Source organism: Ranitomeya imitator, chromosome 6 (genome assembly GCF_032444005.1).
Source record: "Ranitomeya imitator isolate aRanImi1 chromosome 6, aRanImi1.pri, whole genome shotgun sequence".
In the NCBI taxonomy this organism is placed as follows: domain Eukaryota; kingdom Metazoa; phylum Chordata; class Amphibia; order Anura; family Dendrobatidae; genus Ranitomeya; species Ranitomeya imitator.
In genome coordinates this window covers 78,116,098-78,137,846 of record NC_091287.1, presented here as the reverse complement: position 1 = coordinate 78,137,846, position 21,749 = coordinate 78,116,098, and the positions used below count along the sequence as shown (strand labels likewise).

General features: G+C 40.1%; 1 protein-coding gene across 1 annotated transcript in view; it reads right to left on the bottom strand.

Annotated features, from left to right (window-relative positions):
• RAPGEF5 (Rap guanine nucleotide exchange factor 5) overlaps positions 1-21,749 on the bottom strand; it is a 350,639-nt gene that overhangs the window by 117,315 nt on the left and 211,575 nt on the right. Inside the window, exon 9 of the mRNA XM_069729804.1 lies at positions 4,745-4,867. Coding sequence (XP_069585905.1) covers positions 4,745-4,867 — 123 coding nt within the window. The remainder of the gene's footprint in view (positions 1-4,744; positions 4,868-21,749) is intronic.

Genomic DNA, 21,749 nt, shown 5'->3' with positions numbered 1-21,749 from the left:
CATAAACCAACTATGTTAAGTCAAAGTAAATCAGTAAAGCCACATGAATGAACCTTGTAGCAGTACATGTTGTACACCCTCACTGCACATTCTCCATACATTTTTTTTTTATGTAGAATCCAGGAGTAACAGCCAATATCACAGTAACATATTGTGCATCACAAAGTCCATAAGAAAGTTCCTAAACATCCCAAAATAGAGCCCGATCTCTGCCACATTGTCCCCGAGTAACGATTTATCACTGGTTCGCAAAGCTGCAAGTAGAAGAATGATACATTTCATCAAACGCGACGTGTGAACACAAAGCTGTATTTGTTGGGTAAAATATCAAGCTGTCAAACAAAACAACCCACCCGCCATAACACAAAATCACAGAGAAAACCCGCAGCAACGAGCACAATGGCACATTTACATCAACGTATTTATGATTAATGCTTCAGATATGTTCCTATAAACAGTCATTCAGCAGAAAAATCATGGCAGACAGAATGCCGAATGTTTTGCTCTAGACAAAGAAAATCAAATAAGGCTTTCCGTCAATGATGTCTGGGCTGCGATGGGTACGTGCCAGAGCTTCATCTCTGCCTGAAATAATGAATGAGAAATATGGAGCTGGGCATCTATCACAGCACGGCCAAAGCGGTTATCTCACCGAAACACAGCTGAATGATGTACTTGTGCGAGGATAAGAAGAGGACACAGCAAGAACTAGAAGACATTATCGATCGAAAACATATTTCCATGGCCGCTGTTATATATAGTAAGGCTGGACATTAGTCTTACAGCTGCTGAGCATTTCTAACACGTAGATAAAGTCACTGAAATACTCCAGATCTTCTTATATGCTAAGTATAGGAGGAAACGTGAAATCGGTGGGTTCATTCATACGTATACATGGATCAGTTCTTCCAAAGGACACTTTACTGATAATTTTTATTTCTATAGCACCAACATATTCCGCAGCGCTTTACATTTCAGAGGAGACTTGTACCGACAATAAAGATATAAGAGTAATACAACTAAACAGATTCCAAGAAGAGTGAGGGTCCTGCTCACAAGCTACAATCTATGAGGAAAAAGAGGAGACACGAAAGGTAAAATGTGCTTGTACTGTACGCTCCAGCCATCAATGTCATAAATTGGGTATTCACATAATGGTGCATGAACTGGTCCTCGGCCAGTATGTGTACAAGTACACACAGAGGGCTATAGTGTATGGAGGGTGTGTAATAGATGATACAAGCCAGATTTTGGGAAAAAAAATTGTATGGGCAAAACAGGAATAGTTACATAAGGCCAGTTTAAAGAAGTTCGTTTCTAGGGCATGCTTAAAACTAAAGGGATGGGGAATTAATCAAATTGCCAGGGTAGTGCTCTAGAGAAATGGTGCAGGTCGAAAAAAGTCTTGGAGACGGGAGTGATAGCAGGTTCAGATTATTGAGTTCTTAGGTCATTAGTAGAATGGAGGGCACGGGTAGGGTGATCTACAGAATGAGGGAGGCGATCTAGGGTGGTGCAGAACTGCAGAGAGTTTTGTGGGTGAGAATTTTAAGCTTATATTGAACTCTGTAGCGGATGGGCAACCAGTGCAATGACTGGCACAGAGTAGAGACATCGGTGTAGCAGTTGGAGAGGAATATCATCCTGGCTGCTGCATTCAGGACGCATTGGAGAGTTTAGTAAGAGGAAGACCGATTTGTAGAGTTGCAATAGTCCAGAACAGAATGAATAAGAGTAACAGTAAGAGTTGTTGCAAGAATCAAAGTCAAGAAAAGATCGAATTCTAGAGATGTTTTTGAGGTGTAGGACAGGTGACATAAGTGAGCGATCAAATGTTGAGAATCTATTTTTTTTTTAATGAAAACTATACATATAAATTCTGCAAAATAATTTGCTTCATCTCACATTAGCCAGTAATTCTGACAAATATGCTAATGTTTTCTGTATGTCCCAGGAGATCAGCCAGTTACTCTCTCCTCTTCTTCACTGTCACGTGTCTTGCTATAAGATGAAGAACTGCAGCAGGAGCCTCCCCTCTCTTTGCTTTGCAGCAGGGTAAAAAGATTATTAACTTCACCCCAATACTACATTCTGCCCCTCGCCATTCGCCAGGTGAAAATGAAAAAGATCAGCAGGAAATTATGCTTTGTGTTAACAATTTCTATGAGTCTGTTTATTTCACGAACAGGCAGAAAATCCTTCTGATTGACAAACAGTGCAGGCAAGTTTCTTTCATGTTTACTTTTAATATTTATTTCTAGGTTTAGAGTTCCTTCAAAGAAATTGTCAACTTTGATCAATATATTTTGTTAGGAGGTCCCCTGAAACTAGGCAGATTTCTGGGAATCCCAGTGGTTGGACGACCACTAGTGAGCTGCAATCTGCGGGGTGATTGGGTGAACAAGTGATCTGTTCCCCTGTAGGGAAAATCATGAATTATTTAGGCCACCTAGGTATCACACCAAAGAGCTTCAAGGAAGTGGGACATATCTTTATAACGAACTTCTCTCCACTCCTGTTAATTGTCGGAGCACCTGAACTAGAGAATCCCCCTCTAACAACCATAAGTGGTGTCTGAACCAGGTAACCCCTTTATTAAGTGCCAGACAGTTCCCAACTGGTAATTTGTATCCTTTCCTGCCAAGTAGTAGATTTTCCTCCTATTTTCTTTTGCCCCCGTTTAGTTTATAAGCTGAGCTGATGTGACTATTAATGGGGGATTTATGGGTGCAATAAGCTCTGGGAATCTCTGTGTGAAGTTTATGCCCAACTAGACACCTGACGATACACAACGAGAAAGATATATCACTAGGTTCAGATCCTCCATGTGCCTTGACACACACATTGAAATTCACACATTTTGACTGGACCATTTGAAAAAAGCTCAAATATACAGAAAAGGGCTGGAAAAAATGTGGGTCCAGATCCTACTTACCTGTTTCAGAAAGATAAAAACGTTACATGTGTATAGTGGCTCTACAGTAGATCATCTGTGACTGGTGATAAACATCCAAATGCACATTTTTTCTTTATTCACAACCATGTACCATCCTTCAAGTTGTATAATTTTGACTAAATACTGTTAGACTTGGTATACTGGTGCACTATAGTGTTTGCAGATGCCAACAGTAAACGAGCCATATGTGGTTGCCAACTATGCAATCCTTGCTTAAAAGGAATCTGTCACCAAGTTTTTGTCATCTGAGAACAGCATGATGTAGAGACAGAGACCCTGATTCCAGTGATGACTCACTTACCGGGCTGCTTCATGCAGCTTTGATAAAATCACTTATCAGCAGGAGATTATTATTATTAGAGGACTAGTAAACCTGCTGCCAGGTAATCAAGCATATTAATGAGCTCAGTATAACCCCGCCCCATCAATGATTGGCAGCGTACTGTGTTCACCATACATGGGCACAAAGCTGCCAATCAGTGCTGTGGGCGGGTTATACCGAGCTCAGCATTCAGAGAACTGCTAGATCTGCAGCAGAGAAAACTGCGATTTTATCAAAACGACAGCTAGCAGCCCAGTAAGTGATACATTGCTGTAATCAGGGTCTCTGGCCATACACTATGCTACTCTCAGATACCAAAAAGCTGATGACAGATTCCCTTTAAAAAGGAAAGTTCATTAGATCAAAAGTGGACAGTTTTTGCTCTTATTATTTTCCGCTGCTCCGCTGAGTATTTTCTGCAGCGTTTTTTTTTTTTTTTGTCTTTTTATAATTTTCCGTATGGTTCGAGAAATAAGGGCCTTTTTATTTAGTGATAATTTCTTATGGTTTTAACTAAGGGGGCATTTTTTTCACAGGTTAATAATTCACAGCAGCCCGAAAACATGCCGCAGAGAATCTTGTGAGCGACGACACCTTGGTAAAGACCATAAAAATTATCACTAAATATAAAGACCCATATCTGTGGAAGCCTATGGCAAATAAAAAAAACTCTGCATCTTTGGGGGAGCAGGAGAAATAAAACAAGAGCATGAACTGGCCTCTTCTGACCTGTTGACAGGTCCTCTCTCCATAGTATGGAGAGCACAGTCCGCCGTCCTATTACTATACGATCATCGTAAACTACCATTATTGTTCCTCTCCTACCACTACAATAATGACAGCCTTAACCTGATGATCTACAGTGGAACAATGCTTGCTTGTACACAATGAATACATTTCCATGAGGCTGCACAAATACATTATTTTTATCCTCACTCATCGCTCACAACATGCCTTAGAGGCTGAGCAACAGAATTGCCAATATAGTCCCGCTGAACGTGTTGACACAACAGATGACATTGACATAACTTTGCTACAAACGCAACATCTGTAGAAAATGACTAGAAGCAATTAAAAGAGGAAAAAAATAACAAAAGAAAAAAAAAAAGAATTATATAAAATCTGCCATGTGTCAACTACAAATCAAACTACTACCTATATGCCAAAAGACCGCAAAGGGCAATAGAAAAACCTATGACCAACGGCTCAGTCCTCGCTAAAGGAAAAGGAGTTTGAGGACCGCGATGATAAATATTTGTCCAAATTGTCAAACATGGTTGTAAAGATAAATTGACTTCCTACAAATTTTTGATGGATTGGAAACCAATCAGAACAGATGTAATTATTACTACTATTAAATGTTTGCTACTAATAGCTGTTAGTTCTATGGTCTCCTACGTCCTATATGCTGGTCAGCACGGAGTTCTCTATATTAATTATAGTATAAAAGAGGTCATAAATCCTACCTGTTGTTCCCTCCTGTCAGGTGTCTTCGCTGCGGATGGCAAGAACTGATCCCGGGTCAGCTTCTGCACAAAATCAATGCGTCTAAGCTCTTCTCGTCCATGCAGTTTGCACATAACTCCGGCCTTGAGGGTTGGAGAAAGAGCAAATAAATACTTAAATCCACAGTCAAAAGACATGGCAATGATGGCAGGTTCACTTAGGACTCATAATATATTCCGCAAAAGTTTAGAAGACTATGAAGGACGGAGCGCGAGCTCGATGTAAGAGTGTGCCAGAACGATGCTGTATGAAATTATCCCAAAGCTCAATCCACTATGTGTGCGACTGATTTGCTGACTTTTTGTTTGTTCCTCTCCACCTATTTCCTGTTACATAGATGAATTGTAACAAGAGGTTAGGAAACCCATGGGAAAGCTGGTCAGGAACAAATGTGACATTGGATGAACAGAAGTAGCTCGTCATTCTTAAAAATAACATTGTAGCACCTCCTTGGCCCTGGTCACAAAATAAGTTTTCACATCAAGTGACTGGTGGGATCTGCTACATGATTCATTCAGAATATTTATATATCTATAAAAGTTTACAGTGAGCGCAAAATTTGGAAGACATTTAGTATGGCAGCAGGAACAATAATCAATAAAATATAATAAACCTAAAAAACAGCAGGAACGAAGCAGATTGCAGAGACTGGAGCTACATGATAATACATCAAAGGAGCTGACCGGGGCACATAATAAAAGTTATAGAGGAAGATTAATATGTAGAATCCTAACAAACGTGTAATGTACTCACTGCTGGGATCCTGCTCGTTTCACAGTCCAGTCAATCATTATGTGAGAACTCATGTGGGGTTGGAATAACTGATCAAGTGATTTCTCTTTTGAAAGCAGTCGGCACGTGAAAATCTTTAGAATGATTTGAAAAAAGCGGATGCAGCATGTAAACCCAAGAATGTCAGTGAACTAGAGGCCATTGGGCGAAAATTACTTACGGTAATAACTGTCAGAGGCTGGAGGTTAAGTATCATGTTTTCAGCAGGTTATAACAGCCAAATATGCTCTGCTTAGTACTAAAGACGTTTGTCATGAAGGGCGTGAATAATTCTGCTATAGTCAAAGTGGAATTGTGTGTTAGGGTATGTGCAAACGTTGCGGATTTCCCGCGGATCCGTAGCGTTTTTTGCTGTGCAGAAACGCTGCAGATCTGCAAGTGATTTACAGTACAATGTAAATCAATGAGAAAAAAAAAACGCTGTGCAGATGGTGCGGAAAATTCCGTGCGGAAACGCTGCGGATTAAAAGAAGTAGCATGTCACTTCTTTTTTGCGGATCTGCAGCGTTTTTGTACCCATTCCATTATAGAAATCCGCAGGGGTAAAAAACGCAGTAAGCTGTGTGCACACAATGCAGATTTAGTGCAGATTTCCTGCAGATCTGCAGCGTTTTTTTCTGCAGCAGAAACACTGCAGATCTGCACTGTGATTTACAGTACAATGTAAATCAATGTGAAAAAAAGAAGCTGTGCACATGGTGCACAAAAATCTGCGCAGAAACACTGCAGATTTCAAAGAAGTGCATGTCACTTTTGTGCAGTTCTGCAGCGTTTCTGCACCCCTACATTAATTGAAATCCGCAAGGGTAAAAACTGCAGAAAATCTGCATCAATTCCGCACAAAAACCACACTAAAACTGCATAAAAACCGCTGCAAATCCGCAGCTGCAGATTCTGCCAGGAGATGCGAATTTTGTGCAGAAAATTCTGCACCTCTTTTTACCCGTGTGCACATAGCCTAAATCAGCAAAAAATCCGCAGCAAAAATGCACAAAATCAGCACAAAAAATGCAACAAATCCGCACCTGCGTTTTCTGCCAAGAGATGCAGAATCCGCACCAAAAATTCCTAAGCCTAATCGGCAACGTGTGCACACAGCCTTAAATTTGCAGCAACTACTTGTTATATTAGTTGTGCAGAAATTTTTACATTTTTCTTTGGTTCATTACAAACAGAAAGTTTGCAAATTTTGTAATGGGGGAGTAGTGTGTTAAAAATATCCATTGAAACTGTGTGCCTAAAGTACATATTACATAAAATATGTTTTTTATTTGCCAAGGTTACAGCGCCTGGAAAAGACCATAAACAAAAACGACCAAACCAAAAGGCCCATATCTCTGGAAACATATATCGGATTAAAAAAAACAAAACCTGTGTACTCAGTCGAGTCAACGGAAGTAAAATAGAAGCAAAAACTGGCCACTTTTGACACGGTCACATGTTCTCTTTAAATGGATTGTGCCATCAAGACAAACCTTTTTTCATATATATTATTATATAGCATAAATGTTTAGAATCTGCTCAGAATCCGCCCAGTAGCCAAGCAAACAGCTCATGCCGTACAAGGCGGTGTGTGTTACATGGGTAGTCATTGCTCCCCTTGTCACAACAGCAGCTCACTGTTAGTTTCTAAAACTAGTGGCAATCAGGTATTGTTCAAACCAACTTCCATCTGAAAACAGGTTATTTTTGCAAGAAAATCCTTTAAGAGTTTGTTGCAAACTTTAAATGACACTTTTTATGGATATGTTTGAGAAATGGCTTTCTTCTTGCCACTCTTCCATAAAGGCCAGATTTGTGCAGTGTACGACTGATTGTTGTCTTATGGACAGAATGTCTCACCTCAGCTGTAGATCTCTGCAGTTCATCCAGAGTGATCATGGGCCTCTTGGCTGCATATCTGATCAGGCTTCTCCTTGTTTGAGATGAAAGTTTAGAAGGACGGCCGGGTCTTGGTAGATTTGCAGTGGTATGATACCCCTTCATTTCAATATGATCGCTTGCACTTTGCTCCTTGGGATGTTTAAAGTTTTGGAAATCATTTTGTATCCAAATCCGGCTTTAAACTTCTCCACAACAGTATCACGGACCTGCCTGTTGTGTTCCTTGGTCTTCATGATGCTCTCTGTGCTTCAAACAGAACCCTGAGACTATCACAGAGCAGGTGCATTTATACGGAGACTTGATTACACGCAGGTGGATTATATTTATCATCATTAGGCATTTAGGACAATATTGCATCATTCAGAGATCTACAATGAACTTCTGGAGTGATTCTGCTGCACTAAAAGTAAATGGGCCGAACAATATTGCATGCCCCACTTTTCAGTTTTTGAATTTCCACAAAAATTTAAAATAAACAATAAATTTAGTTCAACTTCACAATTGTGTTCCACTTGTTGTTGATTCCTCACCAAAAATTTACAATTGGTATCTTTATGTTTGAAGCGTGATATGTGGGAAAAGGTTGAAAAGTTCCAGGGAGCCGAATACTTTCACAAGGCACTGTATATATATATATATTACACAGACACACACACCTACAAACATACAAGCTTCTTACACCTCTCAACTTGAATTTTGGACCACTCTTCTTTTGCAAACTGCTCCAGGTCTCTCATATTTGAAGACCAATAGCAATTTCTCTCTAGAAGTGTTCAATTGTATTTAGATCCAGACTCATTGCTGCCCATGTCAGAACTCTCCAGCGCTTTGTTTCCATTTCTGGGTACTTCTTGAAATATGTTTGGGGGTCATTCTCTTGCTGGAATATCATGACCTAGGACGCAAACCTCACCTTTCTGACACTGGGCACTACATTGTGACCCAAAATCCATTGGTAATCTTCAGATTTCAGGATTCCTTGCACATACTCCAGGTATCCAATGCCAGAGGCAACAAAACAACCCCAAAAAAATCTTTGAACCTCCACCATATTTGACTGTAAGTACTGTGTTCTTTTGTTTGTAGACATCATTCTGCTTTCGGTAAACAGTAGGATGATGCACTTTACCAAAAAGCTCTATCTTGGTCTCATGTGTCCAGAAGATATTTTCCAAAAAGGAATTTGGGTTACTCATGTACATTTTGGAAAACTGCAGTCTAGCATTTTTATGTCTGTATCAGCAGCATTTCATTTAAATGTCGACAGATAGTTCTCGTTGACACTGATGCACCCTTAGCCTACAGGACAGCTTTCTTTGGTACTTGATTGGGGCTGCTTATCAACCATCCAGACTTTCCTTGGTTGCAACCTTTCATCAATTTTTCTCTTCGTGGCAAGGTTACACTCTTTCTCAGGAGAGAATTGTTTGGCACAAGTTTCTAGTTTCGGTGTACAGGAAATAATCAATTTAAAATAAAGAAAAAAATAAACTGGTCAATTAATTTGTGTCAGTTAACTGGGCCCATGACTAAAGAATTTTACAATCAAGTTTCAAGAATGCAGATATCAATTTGGAATAAAAATGTTGTAGAATCATAAAAATATCAAACAAGTCTGATGCCATTGTTAACAATTGCAAAAATACTAATCACAAAAACATACTGAGAACTGTATGTGTTTTATTTTTCCATTAATGGAGCTGTGTGGCGACTTATTTATTTATTTATTTTTTTTAACATGGAGAGGTATAAGGGACAATTCAAATTTTTATGATTATGTTGTGACTTTTTGCTCTTTAAAAAGCAGCCATATACGAATCATTTTGGGGGCTGAGTTAAATACTGCAATAACCACATATTACAGTATATAGTGAATTATGAAGCCCAGCCATAGGCTGGTCTTCATGGGAGCAGAAAGCTTTTGGTTACGGGTACTAAAGGTGTGGGAGGGGAATGTGTGCCCAAATTAGTGCACCACTAGGACTTAGCTGCTTAAATTAAAGAATAAAAATTTTACACAGTTATTGTTGTGATTCAGGAGTACAAACACACAATATGAGCAAGTGTTGGCTATAAGGGTCTGTAATTTGATTCTAGAGCTCCCGATTCACTATACCTTTTACTCAGTTGTATGCTCTGTACAGTGCAAAAAGTCCTGCAGATACAAGAAAGTAGCCTCAGCACACACTGCATGTCCCGGAAATTGTATTCAGCTTCTCATCCACTTTTCTGTGGCATCATGAATACTTGTACCAACATCAGTGCAAACAAACAAAATGCTCCTGCCAGTCTGTACAAAGACATGGCATGGCTAAGGGTACCGTCACACAGTGGCATTTTGATCGCTACGACGGCACGATTCGTGACGTTCCAGCGATATACTTACGATCTTGCTGTGTCTGACACGCTACTGCGATCAGGGACCCCGCTGAGAATCGTACGTCGTAGCAGATCGTTTGAAACTTTCTTTCGTCGTCTAGTGTCCCGCTGTGGCGGCATGATCGCATGGTGTAACAAAGGTGTGCACGATATTGTATACGATGTGCGCATAGTAACCAACAGCTTCTACATCGCAAATACGTCGTGAAGTTATCGCTCCAGCGTCGTGCATTGCAAAGTGTGACAGCAGTCTACGATGCTGGAGCGATATTGGAGCGATGCTGGAGCGTCACGGATCGTGCCGTCGTAGCGACCAAAGTGCCACTGTGAGACGGTACCTTAAGTCATGAGATCGCAGTGCAATCTTCACCGTCTTTCTGGTTACCGCAGACACATTGTAATAGAGACAAAGACCTGGAGAACTAATTACGGCCGGTTTTGCACACCGAGTTTCTGAGAAATTCCCTATAATCTAGACACTGCATGTACAGAGTTCCAGATAAAACATCGGAAGCATGGTAATTCAATAAAAGGTGAAGATAAAATCTAGTGTCTCAAGGTTCAGTGTCTTAACAATGTATGAAGTACCCTCCCATGTACTTTTAATGTAATAAAGAGCAATAATAGCCAAGATCTTTCCTGTTAATTTTAAAACTTTCCTTTACGGAAGGTCAACGTGTACTTGTAGCTAAGAATCAGAACATTTTACAGCACTATAAATAAGATGACATTTTTTTAGACAGTCTACAAGAGTCTTTCCTCTAAGATTAAAGGGAGTCTGTCAGGTCAAGAATCTGTAACAAAGTAAGCACAGGTTCTTATAGGGGACATTGCACTAAGAAGAGCCATAAACCATCTCAACCAGTCACACAGAAAGGAGCGGCAGTCGAGAATGCACACTGCAGTCAGACGGCCACTGATATAAAAGTTATCAGCTATCCTGTACCCAATAAATACTTTACCATGCATTTACAAATTTTGTAGTTACTAAAATTACTGCTACTACTGGGTAATATGTATTCCAGGAAGGGGGACAATGTATGCTAGGGTGTGGAAAAAATGTATGCCAGGGTGTGGGAAATTGTACGCCAGGTAGGGGGACAATGTACACCAGGAAGGGGGACAATGTACACCAAAATGGGCGAAAATGTACAACATGATGGGCAAAAGTGTACGCCAGGATGGGGGACAATGTACGTCAGGATGGATGAAAATGTAAGCCAGGATGGTGGGAAATGTATACCAGGATGGAGGACATTATATCAAAATGTGGAACATGCATACCAGGATGTGGGACATGCATGTCATAATTAGAAATGAGCGAATTTGTTCGGGTTCCCTCTTACTCGGCAAGCTATAGCGCTTGCCAAATAAGCTGCAGAGGAAACCCGGTTCCTGGATCGAGCCGGCTAATCAGCTGATCGGCGCCGCAGCTGCATGTGTCGCGGCTGTGTCACAGTCATGACACATGCATGGAAAGCTCAACAAACAGCTCTTTTGAAGCACTTGTATATACCAGGATGGGAGACATGTGTACCTGGAAGGGGGACATGTGTATCTGGAAGGGGCCCAGGAAAGACTGATATACTGTATACACCTGGAAGGGACCCCAGATTTGGGACATGAGTAAAGGATCGGGGACATTACTACATAATGATGGGAGGCCAAACACGTATGTTTTTATAGTATTTAGAACGCTAGAAGGGCCCATAAATATGACCAACATCTGTCCAAATTTTGAACTGGGGCCCATCGGACTCTAGTTATGACACTGATTATTGGTAAAGTACATCTAAAATTTAAATTTTTAGATGTGACAAAGGCGATCAAGACTACTGAGGCAGTGCGCTATTTCCAAAAATTTTAGTACATAAGTCATCTTTTTAACTAAATAAAAATACAATGGTGCTCAACACTAAATTGATGCTGCTTTCACTACAATTGGAAATGCATTTTTTTCTAGAACTGTTGAGCAGGAGGGATGGAATTAATTTCTCTTTTTGCAATGAATGATCAATGCTGAGACCTTAATCTATGAGGAATAAATGCCATTGCAGACATTTGACTATGAAAATTACAGCGATTTATCAAGTTTATTAAATCAATACAGTTTTCCCATTTAAAGCAGATGGAGCAAATACAAAACCGAGAAATCTTAAACATACGGTAATTGGTAAGACCTTTTCCCTGATCAATAAAGAATAGACAGGTGTACGCATTAAAATAGTTGCACAAAGACGCAGCCTTTATAACCTGCTTGAAAAAAAATCTAAACTAAATTCAGAAACTTATTAAATCAAAGCATAGTTTTCTGAATGTTTTTTTAGCTGCCAATACAGTGGCCCCAAGTCGTTTTCTCACTCCATTCTGTTTGTTTTCCTCTTATACGGACGGTCACATGACAGTATAAAAATTAGTTCAGACTTGGATCCAGAAAAGTAGAGAGAAAAAATTCTCACTTGTCATCTGTGTGCAGTCTGCATACAATCTGTGTTTGTTTTTTTACAGCAGCTATTATTTACAGGACCATTTACAGTTTCGTATGTTATAAAATTGCAATTAATCTATAAAAATCGGATGCTATACGGTGGCATCCAGTTTTTTTCTTGCACCCATAGACTTGAATGGGCATGCCTCATCCAATTTCCAGAGGACAATTGTGCATACTGCAATCTTTTTTTATATATATATACAGATTTGGTCAGTGAAAAAAAAACATTGATCATCTGAACGGCCACAATGGATAACATTGATCCGAGTGCGATACGTGATTTTCACCGAGAGCAAACATTTAACCAAATATGGCCATGCGCACCAGGCCTTCGAGTCAATGGGGCAGATTTACTATTCAGACAGTATAAACATACATGAAGCAGTTGGATGATGTGCCAAATTTATCACAGGGGCACCTAATATTTGGTAGACCGAATTTATCACAGGGGCACCTACTATTTGGTAGACCGAATTTATCACAGGGGCACCTACTATTTGGTAGACCGAATTTATCACAGGGGCACCTACTATTTGGTAGATTTAGTAGACAGAATTTATCACTGGGGCACCTACTATTTGGTAGATTTAGTAGACCGAATTTATCACAGGGGCACCTACTATTTGGTAGATTTAGTAGACCGAATTTATCACAGGGGCACATACTATTTGGTAGATTTAGTAGACTGAATTTATCACAGGGGCACCTACTATTTGGTAGATTTAGTAGACTGAATTTATCACAGGGGCACCTACTATTTGGTAGATTTAGTAGACTGAATTTATCACTGGGACACCTACTATTTGGTAGATTTGGTAGACCGCATGCTCTAGGTGTGTTTTTTTTTCATGCATTTCCAATACGCAGAATTTAAAAAAAAATGCATGAAAAAAGAGCAAGTAAACATATCTGAATTAATATAAAAAAAAACTAACTTAACATCGTGTTTATTTTTTTGTTATTTTTTTTGTCAGGACAAAAAATGGTCATAAAGAACAAAAAGTAAGACCGTACAACTGCATGTGCCATAACTGTATTTTTCTGTAATAATAAAATAAACAGGTTTTAGAACATTCTGTTGAGTAGAGAGCAAAATCTATCTAAAATAAGGCTCGATTATTACAGACAGAGAAGCCAGGAACAATCAATACATCTTTAAGTCTAAGCTGCCTTCTTTCAGGTCTGTCACGTTTGCCGATAACAGCTACAAGATAAGCATCTCTACTTCCGTACAGTATGAATTCACCTTTCTAACAAGTCTTTGGTCACTTAAGGACAAACACAAAAGCAATAATGGCTGTTCTCTGACATCACTTCTCTATTTAAATAGCAATTACTGCATAGATCGGTAGTTATTAAAATATTATAACAAATGAAAAAAAGTTTAACTTATGTCTGCAAGAAAGACATCGGCAGCGGCTGCAGTAGAGAAAATTACATGTGCAGCTGAAGTCATTTGCCATTTAGTTCAGCATTTTGTCTCTATTAGATATATCATAGTTAGGCTTATTTAATCATTGTTTAACTTTTGGAGCTAGCTCCCCATAAGGGTGGAGTTAATGGTTTTGGTCCTGCCAATAAATGCATTAGAAGTTTTATTTATTGTTATTTTTGTTGTTAAGCGGAACATTAAAAATAATGCTTTATAAAAGAATATTGTGCAAATTTTGGCTGATCCCAGAAATTTTGAGGGCATTACAAGATTACTGAACATGTAAGTAGATCCTTTATCTAAGTTTCACATCCACAAGCTGCTATAAATGGATAGATACCACTTGTTTCCCCTGGTGTGGTCCACCACTGTGATATATGATATACTGGTAATTTAATTTATTTTCTTGCACCCCAACACAATGTGATAATACATGTGAAGAATGATACATTCAATCAGTCTTGCTTTTCACTAATGGCAGTGTTCATGTTCATACTATCTCTGCAGAGAAGTATCTGATATATGGATGAAAGTAATGTAGTGAGATAGAATGATCACGTTAGGAACTTATCCTATTGTAAACGGCTCTATGAAGACGACTTTAGGTAACGTAGGAGGAAATTATCTGTTTAATTAGTGTATTGAAGGAAATGAATATTGAGAAGTGAAGGGTTAAATCACCATTCATAGAATTCAAGTAGGGTGACATTTGTAATATAAAGTCAAGACTAATTTGCTTATAAATAAGACACTTCTATTGTTGTAATCTAAATCTACTCCTACACTTACAATTAATAGGGTTGACCGGTAACAACAAATTGATGACTTGTCGGTAGGACACATCATCAATATAGGGTCGGTAGTGGGGTCGAACACCAAGCATCTAAACCGATCAACAACGTTATGAAGATAGCTGCAAGGGTCAGCTCAGATAAAGGTGTAGCAGCAGCTGCACTGGACTGTAGAACAGCTCCATTCTGTAGGAAATGTACTGCAGACACTACACATGAAATAGAACTAGCACTGCGCTTCGCAGGTTGATTCAAAAAGTTTTCCTTTTTTTTAAACTGTAAATATTTATTGAACATTTTGGAATAAACAAAAAATGTACATTTCAAAATGGTAAATCAAAATGGTTTTGATTCCAGGAAAAAAAACAATACAAGAGAGAGGTGTATGGGGGTAGCAATAGAAAGAAGGGAGTTAGGAGGCAAATAGGAGTGAGAGGGAGGTATGCACAAGAGGTGAAGAAATCCTAGCTAGTCCGATTCATCAAAGTTTTCATGACAGAACTCTACATATACAGTACAGACCAAAAGTTTGGACACACCTTCTCATTTAAAGATTTTTCTGTATTTTCATGACCATGAAAATTGTACATTCACACTGAAGGCATCAAAACTATGAATTAACACATGTGGAATTATATACTTAACAAAAAAGTGTGAAACAACTGAAATTATGTCTTATATTCTAAGTTCTTCAAAGTAGCCACCTTTTGCTTTGATGACTGCTTTGCACGCTCTTGGCATTCTCTTGATGAGCTGCAAGAGGTAGTCACCAGGAATGCTTTTCACTTCACAGGTGTGCCCTGTCAGGTTTAATAAGTGGGATTTCTTGCCTTATAAATGGTGTTGGGACCATTAGTTGTGTTGTGCAGAAGTCTGGTGGATACATAGCTGATAGTCCTACTGAATAGACTGTTAGAATTTGTATTATGGCAAGAAAAAAGCAGCTAAGTAAAGAAAAACGAGTGGACATCATTACTTTAAGAAATAAAGGTCAGTCAGTCCGAAAAATTGGGAAAACTTTGAAAGTGTCCCCAAGTGCAGTGGCAAAAACCATCAAGCGCTACAAAGAAACTGGCTCACATGAGGACCTCCCCAGGAAAGGAAGACCAAGAGTCACCTCTGCTTCTGAGGATAAGTTTATCTGAGTCACCAGCCTCAGAAATCGCAGGTTAACAGCAGCTCAGATTAGAGACCAGGTCAATGCCACACAGAGTTCTAGCAGCAGACACATCTCTACAACAACTGTTAAGAGGAGACTTTGTGCAGCAGGCCTTCATGGTAAAATAGCTGCTAGGAAACCACTGCTAAGTACAGGCAACAAGCAGAAGAGACTTGTTTGGGCTAAAGAACACAAGGAATGGACATTAGACCAGCGGAAATCTGTGCTTTGGTCTGATGAGTCTAAATTTGAGATCTTTGGTTCCAACCACCGTGTCTTTGTGCGACGCAGAAAAGGTGAACGGATGGACTCTACATGCCTGGTTCCCACCGTGAAGCATGAAGGAGGAGGTGTGATGGTGTGGGGGTGCTTTGCTGGTGACACTGTTGGGGATTTATTCAAAATTGAAGGCATATTGAACCAGCATGGCTACCACAGCATCTTGCAGCGGCATGCTATTCCATCCGGTTTGCATTTAGTTGGACCATCATTTATTTTTCAATAGGACAATGACCCCAAACACACCTCCAGGCTGTGTAAGGGCTATTTGACCAAGAAGGAGAGTGATGGGGTGCTACACCAGATGACCTGGACTCCACAGTCACCAGACCTGAACCCAATCGAGATGGTTTGGGGTGAGCTGGACCGCAGAGTGCTAAGCATCTCTGGGAACTCCTTCAAGATTGTTGGAAGACCATTCCCGGTGACTACCTCTTGAAGCTCATCAAGAGAATGCCAAGAGTGTGCAAAGAAGTCATCAAAGCAAAAGGTGGCTACTTTGAAGAACCTAGAATATAAGACATAATTTCAGTTGTTTCACACTTTTTTGTTAAGTATATACGGTAATTCCACATGTGTTAATTCATAGTTTTGATGCCTTCAGTGTTATTGTACAATTTTCATAGTCATGAAAATACAGAAAAATCTTTAAATGAGAAGGTGTGTCCAAACTTTTGGTCTGCACTGTACATGTTGTCCTTCCTGGAGAAGACGTAACTCTGTACTTCGAAACACGTAGAATAAACTACAACCTTATTTAATTGTTACAGGGATATACGTCTCAATCCTTTCAGCAGCGTGGAAACCGTTCACTAATCTTTTTACCTTACATGACAGACATCTGGTGTAAAAGCTTGGAAAAGTCGCAAAATTTGGCCTGAACTCGAAATTGGGCCAAAATTTTAGGACTTTTGGATTTTTCACAACCGTTTCTCCCAGCTCCACCAAAATGAGCAGGACTGGGGCAGGACAGGGACAGAGTGGGGGCAAACTCCTCTTTTTAAAAGAAGCGTCTGACTCTGGCACACCCCTCATCAAGAACAGTGTGGACAATCTAATTTACAGAATGGGATTATATAATTTCTTAGAAAGCAGGAGGTAAGGTCCTGAATGGCAGATATGTGTCACTCAGATGACTAGTAGTGATGAGCGAATATATTTGTTACTTGAGATTTCTCGAGCAGGCTTGGGGGTCCTCCGAGTATTTTTTAGTGCTCGGAGTTTTAGTTTTTAGCGCCGGAGCTGAATGATTTACATCTGTTAGCCAGCATAAGTACATGTCGGGGTTGCCCGGTTACTAGGTAATCCCCAAATGTACTTATGCTGGCTAACAGATGTAAATCATTCAGCTCCGGCGCTAAAAACTAAAACTCCAAGCACCAAAAAATACTCGGAGGACCCCCGAGCATGCTCGAGAAATCTAACGAGTATATTCAATCAGCATTATTTAATGACTAGCTTTGGTAATGTAACATCTATACCAGTAACACGAGGTTACCGAGAGTTTTAACTTGACTGGATTCTGGGTCCCGGATTTAGGAGTAACCAAAAGGGTCTGGCTGGGTGTGGAGATCTGAGGTTGTGGGTCGTAATAATCACCTAGGCAGTTTATCAATTTAATTATTTTCATTCCTTACGTCCAGGTCTTAAAGCAATTCTGGGTAGATGGTCACAATACAATGTCCCCAGTCCACAAGATCCCATCCTGGGGCCAATAGTTCCACTGTCCCCGTACCAGGAGATACACACTGTCTCCCAACTTTTGCTTGGCCCACAGATTTGTATCTCCTGCCAGTATAGTCTGTAGTCACAGTTCATGCTCCATCAGAGACAGTTTGGGTTATTGGATCCATAACAGATTCTCCCTTTTTGCCGGATTTAGCGGAGCGGCATTGTAAAGCTGAATCTAAAGAAGCATGGGCGGGCCATGCTAAACAGCATTGCAGCATACTGTTTAAGAGAGAATGAAGCAAAATATGATAATGAAGATTATTATAAAAGTTCTTGACTTTGCAATGCCAGGATAGAAAAGTAAATAAATAAAAAAAAAGTTTAGATACTCGTTAATTACTTACAGACCACCGCGGTGATACCAAATATGTGTAGGCTTTATTTTTTTTAAATTGTTTTATTTTGAATGGGGCGAAAGAGGGGTGATTTGAACTTTTATATATATTTTTTTCATATTTTTAAAAACAATTTTTTTCACTTTTGCCATGCTTCAAAAGCCTCCATGGGAGGCTAGAAGCTGGCACAACTTGATTGGCTCTGCTACATAGAGGCGATGCTCAGATCGCCTCTATGTAGTAGAATTACAGCATTGCTATGAGTGCCGACCACAGGGTGGCGCTCCTAGCCATCTGGCATCAACAACCACCGAGGTCTCAGGGAGACCTCTGGTTGTCATGCCGACGACCCCCGATCACGTGACGGGAGTCACCGCTGCGCGCATTTCTGGCCGGATGCGCTTTTTAAATGCCGCTGTCAGAGTTTGACAGCGGCATTTAACTAGTTAATTGGTGCGGGCAGATTGCGATTCCACCCGCGCCTATTGCGGACACATGTCAGCTGTTCAAAACTGCTGACATGTCCTGGCTTTGATGCGGGCTCATCGACAGAACCTACATCAAAGCGGGGGTTCTGACCTTGGACATACTATTCCGTCCGATGGCAGAAAGGGGTTAATGATCTTATGGGGGGGCCACAATATGTGAAAGAAGTGAATGAATGAGCGAGTTTGAAACTGTTAAACTGTACAGCGCAGCGGAATATGTTGGCGCTATATAAATAAAGATAATTATTATGATTATTACTGAATATATAAAATAAATGTTAATAAGTCGGGTAAAATAATGATTACAAAAACTGATGCCAATTGAAATCACAAATGCGGTCTGTCAGTGCCGGGGACACAATTACAGCTACGGCTCTCTATACACAGAGTGGTGACTGAACCCGCACCGGCACCACACTTATGACTGAAACTCGAATGCTACTTAGAGGAACAGAGTTCATTTCCTCCTGGCAGTGGGAATCAAAGCGCCAGGCAGGCGCAGACTAACCGCTTATCCACAGAATATCACCTTTTTTTCACGTGACAGGTTCCCTTTAAAGCACGACTCCAGTTGTCTTCTGCAGGTTGTGATTGCCCGGATTGCTCCAATATTTGCTGGGCGAGCTGGAAGTCACTACTTAATGCAAGTCTACGAGAGGCAGAACGAGGACCTCATAGACTTACGGCTCATTCAGACGTCCATGCCAATCAATCCAAGCACAAACCACTAATGAACGGATTGGCCTTAGCTCTCCTGACCTGAGTGCAACAGTTTCATATATTTATATGAGGCTGTCATGTTCGGGAAACCAGCGGCCAATCCGAGTATTGTGGTCCAATATTGGACCGAAATCCATGTACATCTGCATGAGCACTTACATTAAGCGCTTGTGAAGGTTACCTCTGACTTCTGGTCAGTGAGAAACTGCAGTGACAAGATAGCGGATAGGGGGCGGAGCGATGCAGGGAAAAACAGAAAATAGGGGCTGGTAACTATAAATCTAGGGGCAGGTAACTCTCATTAGTGGCACCACTCCAGTGTTGAAATAATAAAAAAAAAGCTGGAGTGGCGCTTTAAAAACAACCAATACTGAGAGGCTTTGCAAGAAAGGCACATTAATTAAAGGGTTAATATCAGATATTTACAGGATTATTATTTATTTATTTATATAGCACCTTTGATTCCATGGTGTTGTACATGACAAGGGGTTACATACAAATTACAGATATCACTTACTGTTAGCAAACTAACAATTACAGACTGATACAGAGGGGCGAGGACCCTGCCCTTGCGGGCTTACATTCTACAGGATGGTGGGGAAGGAGACAATGGGTTGGGGGAGCTCTGGTGTTGTTTAGGGGGTAGCTCCGGTGGTGGTGGTGATCTTGGGTACTCCTTGGACTGACCCCCCCTTTAAATATCTGTATAAGGTTAGATGTGAGTCTCTCCTGAGAAGGACGCTATCTCTCAAATGCTGGTAAAATATATGGGAAAAGGTGTCGAAATCCTCTATCTGCACCCTTTACAAGGAAAGCCAATATTAAATTTTTGATGTTTTGGTATCACTTTCCGGAGCTCCTTCATAGACTTAACCACCAGCTCTCAAATTTTTGCTGGTGTTTTTGCTCAGCACCGGGTTCTCAGTTCTACATTTTCTGGTCTTGCCCTTGGCTGGCTGTATTGTGAGAAAAGGTGAAAACCTTAATACAAAAGGTTCTCTATGTGGAAGTTGAGCTGGACTATAAACCTACTAAATGTTTCCCCTAGAGGGATGGGGAGGAATTGGACCAGACTGCTGTTACATCTTTTGACAGCAGCTAGATGTTTGATTGCCCTTCATTGGAAAAAGACTACTCCCCCCTCTTATCTGTAGGTTTTGGACAAAATAGCCGACATCCGCAGGATGGAGCACATGACGGCCTTATTGAATGAGAGTTTGGACAATTTTCAGACATTCTGGGCTCCCTAGGACTATTTTAGGGCCCAAAACAACATTTAGGAGCATGTTGATTTTTGAACAGGTTTCTTTTTCCCTTCCCTATGTGTATGTCTCGTCTAATTTAGTATTGTGGGATGGGGTCATCTTAACTTGGCATTATTTAGAACTGCTGTTGGACTTGGTCTTTTTCTGTTCTATTGCACAATATGTTTTGGTGCCACTGGGGGAAACGTCTTCCAAGAGTTAATTCTAATTGTACTCCATTCTTTCTGATCCTCTAATTTGTAAGCCAAATTGTGATTGTTTTTTTCTCATTTCCGATTGTAAAATTTTATAACGTTTAATAAAAATGACAGTTATAAAAAAAAGACAACCAATATTAACAAATCTAAGGTAATTAGTGCACAAACTGACCAATTTGTGTGTGCCCAGGCTTTCATTTCCCTGACTTTCTCCAAAGGAAGAGGTTTTCTTTTTGTGGTTTGAATAGTATGTTTCATATTACTTATCTACTGAAGTATTAAAAACTATTGTGGTGGCCTAAGAAATGAGACACCTTTACATGGTGAGCTTGGTTTGTAATGTAGAATACACTGTCAAACCAAAGTCTGAGCTAGTCATATTCCGCAAACACCTGAACCAATATACTAGAAGTAGTACGATGATGCTACGGGATCAATAGTCTTTGGCGATCAATTCAGAAATGTTACATCTCTACCATAAATCATGAAATAGTAGAAAAGGTCAGCAAATAAGGCAGGATGTGGACTGTAACCACCAAAGGAAGCTTTGACAGCCAGGATACACATTTTGAGCAAACACTATGGCCAAGGACCGCACAGGAAATGTTTTTCTATATCACGTCATAGAACAATGCAACATGTCTTTAGGATTGCGACAAGAGCATGCTGATTGAAGAAAATAATAATCATGTCTGAAAGTTCCTTTAGAAATTAAGAGAAAACAAATAATAGAAAAGGTAAAACACTGGACAGGTTTAAGAGGCCCGGAGCAAAAGGTAGATTAAAATATACATTGTAAATGCACAGTAGATAAAAATTAGAATTCAGCAAAGGATTGTTCTGCCATGCTGAACGCGCTTGGGAACGCAAATCATCACGATCCACTGTGGGAAGGTCACAGGTCCTTAAGGGGTTAACACCATTCTGCTTTTTTATTTTTTTATTTAAGTGCATCAAAAGATTTTTTTGCCTTTTTGATTCGGGTTATATCTTTATAGTTGCAGGATCCTCGTTTTTCAGAT